Source organism: Cupressus sempervirens, chromosome 3 (assembly GCF_028749045.1).
Source record: "Cupressus sempervirens isolate cs-2001-9-10 chromosome 3, ASM2874904v1, whole genome shotgun sequence".
Lineage (NCBI taxonomy): Eukaryota > Viridiplantae > Streptophyta > Pinopsida > Cupressales > Cupressaceae > Cupressus > Cupressus sempervirens.
Window position 1 is genome coordinate 487,257,370 of NC_143120.1, and position 12,209 is coordinate 487,269,578.

General features: G+C 34.7%; 1 protein-coding gene across 3 annotated transcripts in view; it reads left to right on the forward strand.

Moving 5' to 3' along the window:
- The window catches only part of LOC149567291 (long chain base biosynthesis protein 2a-like), a 28,141-nt gene extending 17,346 nt beyond the window's left edge, over positions 1-10,795 (forward strand). For all 3 annotated transcript variants that reach the window (XM_089820456.1, XM_089820455.1, XM_089820457.1), the window contains 10 exons: positions 4,236-4,324; positions 4,496-4,641; positions 4,809-4,933; positions 5,022-5,115; positions 5,241-5,404; positions 5,554-5,715; positions 5,881-6,007; positions 6,299-6,465; positions 8,582-8,689; positions 10,384-10,795. In XM_089820456.1, the coding sequence (XP_089676582.1) occupies positions 4,236-4,324; positions 4,496-4,641; positions 4,809-4,933; positions 5,022-5,115; positions 5,241-5,404; positions 5,554-5,715; positions 5,881-6,007; positions 6,299-6,465; positions 8,582-8,689; positions 10,384-10,464 (1,263 nt within the window). In that variant the 3' untranslated portion in view covers positions 10,465-10,795. The remainder of the gene's footprint in view (positions 1-4,235; positions 4,325-4,495; positions 4,642-4,808; positions 4,934-5,021; positions 5,116-5,240; positions 5,405-5,553; positions 5,716-5,880; positions 6,008-6,298; positions 6,466-8,581; positions 8,690-10,383) is intronic.
- The last annotated feature ends 1,414 nt before the right edge of the window (positions 10,796-12,209 follow it).

The following is a 12,209-nucleotide window of genomic DNA, read 5'->3' on the forward strand; positions in this document are numbered from 1 at the left end:
ATTCTCTCTACCTCATTGTATCTATATTTTCAATCCAGAGACTCATTGTCAACACTATACTTTGAATTTTTACCTATTTCCAAAGCACAAACCAACTATACAACTCCTTGGCTCTACTCACATTTGGTTTAGAAAGGATTCTCTCTTAACAATCTTTCCTTAATATCTTTGATCTTTCTGTTTCGATAGAATTTCACAACTTTAAATATTAAATGTTTAGCAACTTCTGCCACTGCAACCATGATTCTAATGAGAGGGCTTTCATGAGTCAGGAATTGAAAATATGTCTCTTACTTTCCGCTAACAACTGCCAAGAGAGCATAGCTGGGGTTCTATGCCAAATTAAGTTGGTCAATGGTAAAGAGTGAATCTGGTTTTAATAAGTGCTCGACAGATAAAGGGCCATATAAAGAGAAGTAATGTCCCCAAATAATATAATGGTAAAATAATGAATGTGTTATTAAACATAAATCATGAATGATCTACATATACAAGATACAAGGGAATGTTTCTATAACGAACAAGAGAGGAAATAGGAACATTCTTGTAGAGTGAAAAAGAAAGTTATTATAACAAACAAAAGGAGTTAATGAAAACATTACAAAAAGAATGACCATTAGAAAAAGACGGAATAGAGAGTAAATAGAAACTATTTAATATCGTAATACCCTCCCTTAATGGTCAATCTATCTTCAAAAAATAGATATTTGCATGTCTTCAAAAAGCGTAAAAGGCGGCCTCAGGTAGATGAGGGAGGTCTCCATGTTTTGCAGTGTTGGTCGGTGGTAGCATTGATTGTGGTAGGACGAGTCTTGGTACCTAGAACAAGTACCCCAAGGCGACAGTACTTGAAGATTGTCATCATTCTTTGCTTCCAGTTGTTGTAGTTTTTTTTGTTGAATCGTTGACTGCCTTCCAACATAAGACTAGTGAAAGATGTCATTGCACATTTTCCAGTGAAAAATTGTGATAAAACTGAGATGGCACAAACTTCGAGGCAAATTGATGGAAGACCTAGAAAATTTGAAGAGACACCCATAAGAGCTCGAAAAACCCATAAGAATCTGAAATTGGATTTTGAATCTACTGGCTTGAAATTTGAGGCACGTAAAATGATGCACCCAGGAAAAATATAGACCGACCTAGTTAAGATTTGCAAAACCCACCAAGAATCAGCAAAATGTTTTTAAAATTGGCACGGAAAAAGAGAGTTTCAAAAGAAACCCTAGCCATTTAAAAAAACAAAAAATGACAGATTTGACTGTAAAAAAATGGTGGAAAACGTAACTGCTGGACAAAAATCAGAGATAGAGGTTTTAAGACACCCTAGATGCTGCCCTTTGCAGAAGATTGTGCAGAAAAAGTCAACTTGAAAATGTCCAAAAAAAAGACCACGAAATTGCAAAAAAAAAAATTGAATGCCGAATCCCTAATCGGGTTTGAGGGGAAAAAAGATGCAAATTTTGAACACACGTAGGCAAATATTTCAAATTTTTTGAACTAATAATTTCAAAAAAGAAGTAATTTTTTTTTTCGAAGAGGCCAAGAATTTGCTTTGATACCATATTATGGTAAAATAATGAATGTGTTATTAAACAAAGATAATGAATGATCTATGCACACAAGATACAAGAGAATGATTCTATAATGAGCATGAGAGAGGAAATAGAAATATTTTTTTAGAGTGAAAAAGAAAGTTTCCATATCAATCTGAAAAAGTTTATGGGAACATTACAAAAAGAGTGACCATTAGAAAAAGAGGGAAGAGAGTAAATAGAAACTGTCTAATATTGTAATAAATTATGAGTATCCAAATTTTGTTCTAGACTATAGTTTCTATATAAAATAAAGTAGGGTTTTTAGGGTACCTTTTGCTTTGATTGAGATCTTGCAAGCAACTTTGGAAACATAATAATCATAATTTACAATTACATATCAGATCAATATATTGCTTGAATCAGCTTTAGGATGGCTCAACCATAGAAGTAATAAGCTAGGGTGATTTGATGAAGTGCTCGAGAGGCCCCCCTAACTTAGGCCCAAAAACAGATTTAACATCCTCTTGGCCAGCCCACATGGGTAGGGGAGTTGGCTTGAGGTTTGGGTTTGCTCCCATGTGGTCTCAAGTTCAACTTCAAAGCCCAATTTTGCTTGATCACCTAGCTTGCAGGTAGCTTGGTACATCCCCAGAGGATTAGCCTCACCCCAACTCGCCCCTTCTTGATTCCAATTTGGCAGTAAGCCAGCCCAACGTAAGATGGGTTGGGCACTGAGCTGGGTCGTTGGGATACCTCAGGCACAAAAAAGATCCATCTTCTCCTCATGTGGCTCTTGCTCTACGAATGAGGTGGTGTACCTAGTATGGTGTCCTATTACCATTTTCCTTGTTTGTCACTTCTACCTTATCTCCAATGATTTAGCTTCCTGATGCATTTATATACCCTGATAGAGGTTGTGAGGAATATACAGCAGGGCACCTAGAAAGTTTCCCCTGAGCCAAAAGGCAGTCTCCTTGTTCCCCTTTGGCCCCATGGGACTCCCTAGGACAGTATGAAATGGTGTTCTTAGGTGACGTCATCACCATTTTCCCTTTTGTGACTACCTCATTTTCCCTACCATGGCTATTTACAGCAGTTGGAGATAAAAACACATAGAGTATCTTATCCAAATCACATATTCCATATGTTCAAATATTAATCTAGGTCACAGAAAATGAATCAGAATTATATATAAATATAAACAACAATATTTATTATCTCAGAATATGCCACTATATGGATGTATGTTTTATGGGTAATATAAACAGTCATATGCAAGCATTATCTATATGCATTTGATTTAGTATTCAGCAGTTACAAATATTATGCCACAAAGACATATTAAGATACATCATACCAGAGATTGCAAATTATAAACATGAACTATTATATTTCTTTTCTTATAACCAATGTCTGTCCTTAACTTTTGATGATATATCCCCCCAATTGATCCTGAGAGGATGCATTTGATCCTCTTCAAATATCTCATGGGATTGCAGAACTTGTGCCAATTCATATCTCAAATGTAATCGCTGACTATTATGATGTTGTCTTCTTAACCACCGATTAGACATATGTCTATTATTATTGACACCTGTCATCACCTCGGTATATAAGTTGGTATTATTTATTAATATAGACTGTTGTTTTGTTATTAATCTGCTGTTTTGCATACTTGGGCGAGATTCCTTTCATATCATGCGACCTTTTGTATCGTTGTTAATCACTTTTTTATTTATTCCACCAATAGCTGCCATAGCCTCCATCATTGCTCTTAGTTTGTCATAAACTAATTGTACCTCCATTTCTTTATTGGTCTTGCTTGGCTTTAAGCAAATTTCTAATCTGTTACATGACGAGTCAAATTGAAATTTATGACTACTGCATTGATTACCATGCTAAAGAAATATCATTGATCATGGCTTTTTATCATCTATTTATCGCTGACTTTGATAGCTTGTTATCATACCCCTTCATTAATGCTTTTACATAATTTTAATCACAGTTTTTGGTTGTGGCAAATTACATTGCTGACCTGCCCCTTTTGATTTATCTTGACTATCTTAATTGATGTCATTACCTTTGTATTTTTATAGCTGCTGTTCATGCTTTAGTCACCATTGTCTTCTTATAAAATTGTTGCTCATTACAGAAGTTTAACCACTATCGCTTCATTTCTCATTTAAGTTGCTCACTTTATGTTTGCCATGATGAAGTAAAAAGAGTGGGGGCCTCATAATTAGGGTTCAAATGGGGGGACATGACAAGAGACTTGTAAGAAACTAAGTGTTATCTTGTAATTGGCCAAGCAAATGAGCATTCAGTGACAGTATGCAAGGCAGGTTCTGACTGTTCATTGCATTGGGAACATTAAGATGAACCTTGCCAGTTTCTTTCATGAAGTAGATCACGAGTTAGTTGGGATTTTGTCTATTGTTTAAACTCTCATAGATTCATCACAGGTACTGTTGTTTGATCTGAGCAGTGGCCAAGTAGTCCTTCACATTCATTAATAATGTGGAAATTAGTTTTTTTTTTCAATCTCAATACAATAAAATGTTGGAAAATGTCCTTAAAATATATCCATAGCAATGAAAATTAGTGTATGTTGTTTTAAAACTGACCATTATAGCACCTTAGGGTTTGCTTTAATTGCATTTTGAAGTTAAGGTTTCTCAATTTTTTTTTTTCTCACAGGACTGTTTCAACCGGCCTATTGCAAGTGCACCGGATGCTTGGATAGATGTGATTGAACGTTACTCAAATGACAACAACAAAACATTATTGTGGGTGATAATTTGCAAACATGGTTTCAGAATTTAAAAAATCAAGCCTATTATGAATCATATTAAACATATTTACATTTGTTTGCACTGGCCAGTTTAGAAAGTAGCCCATTGAGCAATATTTTTTTTCATATTCAAGGGATTTATTCATTCAGCCTTTATTTGAAACAGTCCAACTGGGAAGATAAATAGATGTTTAAACCTTGCATCCTACAACTATCTTGGATTTGCATCAGCAGATGAATACTGCACTCCACATGTGATTGAATCATTGAATAAATTTTCTCCGAGTACATGCAGCAGCCGTGTTGATGGGGGTAAGTATTTCACTACATGCAGTGTATCAGATGGTTGTTTTCTAAAATCTGGGCTCATATGATTGAAATGTATTTCAGAAATTGTACCATTGCCTTGCCTGATTCTTTTTTGTCATCATTTACAGGATCAATCAAATCTTACTGTTTTGTTTCTGCTAATAAAACAGGTACTACAGTTTTGCACAATGAACTTGAAACATTAATTGCTAGCTTTGTTGGGAAGCCTGCAGCTTTGGTTTATGGAATGGGATTTGCCACAAATTCAACCACTCTTCCAGCATTGATAGGAAAGGTAAGCTATTAAGTTTAAATAGACAGAAATTCTTGTACTTTCTAAATTGAGACTATGGCTCCATTTAGCTGATTCATCACTTTCTCAGGGCGGGCTTATTATCAGTGATTCCTTGAATCATTCTTCTATAGTTGCTGGTGCTCGAGCATCTGGGTCAAAAGTTGCTGTTTTTCAGCACAACTGTCTGTACTATACACCTATCCTAAATGTCTTTGCTTACTAAAAAGTTAGCAACAGTCCATTGGCTATTTTAGTATGTAAATGTTTGAAAAAGGTTAAAGCTTATCAGTTTTTCTGATACTTTCAGCACCTTCACACTTGGAAGATGTGCTTCGAAATGCTATAGCTGAAGGACAGCCCCGGACTCATAGACCTTGGAAAAAAATAATTCTTGTAGTGGAAGGTATCTACAGTATGGAGGGTGAACTTTGTAAGCTTCCAGAGATTGTGGGTGTCTGCAAGAAGTACAAGGTTTGATTGGCTAGTTTACAATTATTAGTTTATATTGTTTTCTAGAATGCTTTAGTAATTGTTCTTCATATGATGAGGTTTCTATTATTTGGTTTCATAAACATCTTGAAGTGTGCAACGATTCATCCTTATATATGATTGTGGATTAGGTTTACATATATCTGGATGAAGCACACAGTATAGGAGCTGTTGGTAAATCAGGAAGGGGAATATGCGAGCTCCTGGGAGTGGATCCAGCAGATATTGATGTAATGATGGGCACCTTTACAAAATCTTTTGGATCATGTGGAGGCTATATTGCTGGATCCAAGGTTAATAAGATATTTGGAGATCTGAAATGTTATTACTAAAATTACAATATTGAGTTGACACTGATGGTGTTGTTTTGACTGAACTAGAGTTCGTAATATAACTAGTTATAATCCTGCATGCTTATTCACAATTCACCTTTTTAAGTGGCTTTCTGTTCTCTCCAGGATCTTATTAAGTACTTGAAGGCGGTTAGTCCTGGACACCTCTATGCAACAGCTATGACTCCACCTGGTGTACAACAGGTTATATCAGCATTGAAAGTTATTCTTGGAGAGGATGGTTCTAATCGAGGTGAGAAAGACAAAGAGTCCTGCAGTTATGCAATCTGATTTTCATTATAGTGTCTTTCTTGCAGATTATTCTTTTTCGAATTTCCATAGGTTGTGGAGAATATACAATTTTTATTGAAGTATATGGGTGGTTGTTTTAATATTCCACTTCTCTCTTGTATTAATATCCCCTAAGGTGCTTGTGTGCTTTGTGGGTTTCCTTGCCATGTTATTACCAGAGCAAGTAAAAGTATGTAACTGTTAACATAAATTATGTTAATGATTAGTGATTTTTAGTGTGCCTTTTTAACAGGAGCTCAAAAGCTTGCACGCATACGAGAAAATAGCAATTTTTTCCGCGCAGAGTTGCAGAAAATGGGATACGAAGTTCTTGGAAACCACGATTCACCTGTGATGCCCATAATGCTGTATAATCCAGCAAAAATTCCAGCTTTCTCAAGAGAGTGCCTTAAACGCAATGTACGAGTAAATTTTCACTCTGATCATGTATAAAGTTTCAATTTATGTACCAATATTTCTATGGTAAGAAGTTATTAATGCACTTTTAGCTATCAGAATAGGTTTGCAGCTATGATCTATTCTGCAGAAATGGTTTCCCACAAAAACAAGAATGTTTCTCTTTGTAAATTGAAATTGGGTCTGTTTTGTGTGTGTATAGTCTGCAGAGTAACCTTTTCCAAATTTCTTCAGTATCAGTTCTTTTGCTGGTAAACCAGTAAATTTCTTTGAGACTAATCATTTACTTTTTGCATTTTAAGTCCCATAATTTTCTGGTAGCCAGTTGAGAGATTAATTGAAATGTCTTATTGAAAACAAACTTCCTTCCTGTTATTGTACGTAGTTTTATACAGTTTTACAGAGATCTTCTACTGACCGTCATTATGTATTCTAACAAACATTCCCGCACATTAAATTTCCACTAATGGGTGGCCTTACAGGCTTATTCATTACAGGCTTACTCTAAAACGCCTTACTCTAAAACTCCTATCGACAATCTAAACCTACAATTTTATTTCATAAGGTTGGAAGGATTTCTGGTGTATTAAGAAAGGATTGTGCATTATGATAGTCCATGATGCTTCATACACACATGCATATTTAAAATGAGGAAACAGTTTCTTGGGCTTCATTTATATATAAGAAGCATGAAAACAGGATGTGGTTTGTGACCTCATTCAGGAGGGTGACTATATATTTGACATGTTAACCAGAGACGAGTAATTAGAAAAGTAAGAAACCACAAATATTAAGGTATGATATTTATATTATGATTGAAAGTTTCAATAAAGTGAAGTGCCGGCATTGCCACTCAGACTTAACATCAACTTGACACAAACATTTACACATACTAAAATCAACAAAGTGTCAGCTTAGGTAATGAGAATAACTAATCTTTGTTCTAGCTGATATCATCAAAATAGTGAAATGCAAAATTATACTAACCATTATATCTGCAGTCCTGAAAGAATCCACAGTACTATAAAAGTGACCATAAAATCCAGTGTCCACATGTTTTATTGACTTTATTGTGTGAATCCTACACTGGGATGGCTTAAGCTTCAGATTCTGACCTCCTCGACAGTTGCAGTATCCTTTAAGTGTGATGCTCTCAGCAGGTTTCAAAGTTTCAAACTATATTTGTCAGCATTCTCAGCATCATTGGGTTCTGTAAGATTAATTCTGACTTTTGTACATATGGCATTAATCTTTTTGTCCCAAGTTGACATTTGTGATGCCACACCCTTCATTAGATTCTACATCTCACCCAACACCTTCATAATTTCATGGCTTTGTCCTGCCTGCATCTATCCTGCCTTTGCCCCCACCTTTATGCATCTCAAAGGTGTTGCCAAAGCAAATGAAAACATTTGCATGCCTTAGGTATTTGCCTGTTTTATCACATTGAGGAGAGCAACAGATTGTTGTGAGTCAATCATTCACATCCATAACAGCTCCAGACATAGGACCTTTCCATAAAAACAATTTGGTGAACTAGTTAGTGTTTATCCATTTGAACAATATATGTTCCTTGATACTGTCTGCTAGAGCACTGATTGAGGTATCCATGATAGCAACAGTAGTCACTTCATGCTTTAATCCATAATGATATATTTATATCAATCAATATTTGTAATCAAATGTATTCAATCAGGACATTGCATGCATAATGGGTACCTTCCAGGGAATTGAAGTTCAGCAAGTTTTAGTGTTTTTGTCTCTCTGACCACATGCCTGATAATATCTACTGCCTTGTTTTAGCATGCTGCTCCTCATCCCTGAGAATTGACCCCTTTCATGTTTTGAAGGGCATTCTGATCCATAGGTCTAAACATTTTACACATCCCACCCTCCCCCAACACACACACACACACACACACACACACACACTCAGATAGTAATAATAACCTTTAATTGTTTTTACAATGCATTTGAGTTTAGATAAAATTATTTTTAAATTTAGGAACTAATACTATCCTTATATGTTTTCTCAGTTAAAATATGATAGTTTTGAGACTGAAGTAATTACTTGCTCTAACATTTCTTTTGTATGTTGATAATTCTCTTTTTTTAACAGATTGCAGTGGTGACTGTTGCCTTTCCTGCAACACCTTTGCTGCTTTCAAGGGCTCGGATTTGCATATCTGCTTCTCATACTAAGGAGGACTTATTGAGAGCATTGGAAGTATGTATATTGTTCTAGATCTTTTAATTCTTCATGTTTCCATTTTGAGAGAAATTTTTATCTGTTGCTATTGTAATTGCCCTTTCTTATTTTCAATGTAGAACCTCTGGTTGGTCAAATGGAAAATATAAATGCAAATAATATCAAATGAAAAAGTAAATGCAAATAATAAACTTTTATCCCATACTTATAGAACAAACATATTTGATTAACATTAAGAGATATTTTATCGATCACATTTTAAGGGGCCCTTATTAACATCTCTGAGAGTTTCATTCCTCATTTTTTATGGCATTTGTTTGTTGCTCTATTGGCTGAATTTTCTGTTGGACCCTCTGAGTGTTGCACTTGCATTTGGTAAATTCCATCAAGGGACAATTCAAGAGTACGCATCTATTACTTAAAACATTTTGCCATCAATTTTTTATACTTCATTTAATAGATTTTGATTCATTGCATACTTAAGATGTGCCTAAGCATATGTTATCATCTTTGCTTAGATGTGCTTACTACATGAGTAAAATAAGGAAACGTTTGGTTCTACATGCATACATCTACATAAAATTTTAATTGGGAACATTGGTACGTTTGAGAAATATGATCAGGGCATGCTGAAATGTATTTGGCATGGATAATATATTGGCTTATGTGCTGACATAGATTTATTTCCTTTTTATTGTTTCCAAATGATACCGAAATGACACTAAGTGCATTATCTTGATGCTTTCCACAACCCTTCGGCAACTAACTACATCTTACATACATTACACAATACTGAATACATTCTTGTATATGCTACATACATTACATATCATGTTTGCAGCCACACCAACCATAAATGGCACGTGAATGCCCCAAAAATAATGCAAACCTATGAAAAGTCAAAGATAATTTATCTGGTGTCTTGTGGTGGCATCAATCTTTGAAACAAATATAAATTTATGGCTATTGATTGTTGCATAACATACATGTGAAACTTTTAGGCCAGTTTATGAGTGGATACTTTGTCCTGTAATTATTACGTAGCAAAATTATCTATAGCCCTTATGATACCAGTGTGTCAGGCCAGACAGTCATGGATGGACGTGGTTATGTTCCTGTAATTTAGTATATGCTTTTATAGTGAATGAAAAATAATGACTACAATGATGTAGGTGGAAGTTGAGTCCAGAGCCATTCAATCTCTGTAATCATTTCTCGGCATAGCAATGTAGTGATTGATTCACACAATATTTCATACTATTATTAATAGTAATAGTCTTTGATGAGTTATTATCTTTTTCAGCTGCATTTTGCTTAAATTTCTTGATGGTGACTTGTATTGGATGCAACAACATTCTTTGAATCTTGTGCTTGCTGCACCTTGCATGACATTGAAGCTCTTTGATATTTACCAAGGATCTGCTGTCAACAATTCATAGACTGTATCAACTTTTATACGAAATCTTGAACTTGAATAAATTCGCATTGTTTATTCCAACGGAGTGAAGTATCATTTTAGAATCACGGTGTGGGGATGCCTCATATTCATGTAGTGATTTTATGCTTTGAATTCTGTATATACAGGCTAGTGTACATGTGGATTTACTTACCAATGCTTCTAAAGTCTCTCTTTTTCCTGCTGATGTTAGGCTTGTTTTTGTTTAACTTCATTTCAAATTAATTCATTTTCGGGTGTTAAATTCTGATTACAGGCAATCAGCGAGGTTGGAGATATGATCCATATCAAATATTTTCCGACTGAACCAGAGAAGCATTTGATAAAAGAGGAATAGCAGCCAAAAGAAAAGAAAAAAACTTTGTTGAAAACAACCTGAGTCAAGAGATGACAATCTTGATCATTGCATGTTTTTGATGATGCTTTTGAAGCAATGATATTTAATTGTGTATGAAGATTTGAGTTGTTTTTCTTAGGGAGTTTGTCTTCTATAATGATTGTGTATATGATCCTCTTTAATGGGCTTGTATTTTAAATCCTTTTTAATGGGATTGTATTGTAAAACAAGAACATATTATAGTCTAGTCTATTGAATTCTTTAGACTAACATGAACAGCATCATGCCATCTTGGGATTAATACAATTGTTTAATTTACAGGTTTGCTGCATGTTTTCTTTCTTAGCATTGATACTCTTGATTAATTCTTCTTGGGAGTACACCATCTTTTATGACCTTAATGATAACCAATTCTTTAGACTAACATGAACAGCATCATGCCATCTTGGGATTAATACAATTGTTTAATTTACAGGTTTGCTGCATGTTTTCTTTCTTAGCATTGATACTCTTGATTAATTCTTCCTGGGAGTACACCATCTTTTATGACCTTAATGATACCCAATTCTATAGGAATCATGTGAATCTCTACTTTTGTAGCTTGTTTGATGCTAAAAAGCTACAAGTCCATGCATTGTTTTGCTTTGTAACTTCTTTATATGATAGAGCAAAAGATTGAAAAAGGGACCTTTAGACCCCATGGATAAACATGAAACGTTTTCAGTGCATGGATCCTGGTCCAGAGAACCAGCCTTTGGCCTCTGCCTTTTCCTGTTATCACAGCCTCTGGCCTAAGCAACCTCCATTGGCAGCACATAAGATTGCGAGTCTTTCTACATGTTTTAAACATTACAGTTTTGATCAGGTCTCCCACTCCAGAGTTGTGTTTTAATACCCAAAAATTCCACATAAATGTTGCAATTCTGCTATCCAATCAAGGGGAAAACATGAAATCAAATTACTGCCCAGATAATCATGCTCATCATTTCTTTTTAAGCTTCAGTTAAAATTGAGTGCAATGTATGATAACACATCATACTAATATAATTTTATAGAAACAGACTATCCAATATTCAGTCTTGTCACTACATCTCATGAGATTTTCACCTAATGGGAATTGGACATACCTTACTAGATAGACACAGAAATATGGCTTAACATAGCCAATTAGAATAGTTTGCCAACAAGCAAAAAGGCTATTGAGCTGATTAACATTGTTTCTTTTCTCAGGACAGAATGCTGTTTTCAACTTGGTTACATATGTTGCAGATTCTTCCTGCAATGAATAGACTTTAGTTCCACTTATCTTCTAGAATCTAAACTATTGAACCATAAAAAAATTTAAATTGCCAAAAGTCTGCTGTAATTGCAGTTAAAAATGTCTAGGGACTTGCTTGAGGCATGATTCATGTAGCACTTGTATTATTGGCTAAGTAGCTGATTCAGGCGCAAATGTGGGTGCAGGTGTGAGAATTGTGTGTGCAGATTTTTTTTGGGGATTTTGGATGCGTTTTAATACATACATACATACATACGTACACACAAACAAAAACAAGAAATATACACAATTATATTGTCTGAGAATATAATATCTCATAATTGATCAAGATAAATATTAAATGGTAATTGATAGTTTACAAATATTCAAATAAGTAAAAGCCATATCATACACTCCTATGCTTACTAATCAAAATCATAATGATTCTCTAAAAAAATTATCATCTCAAATTGCTGCAAGTTCAAAG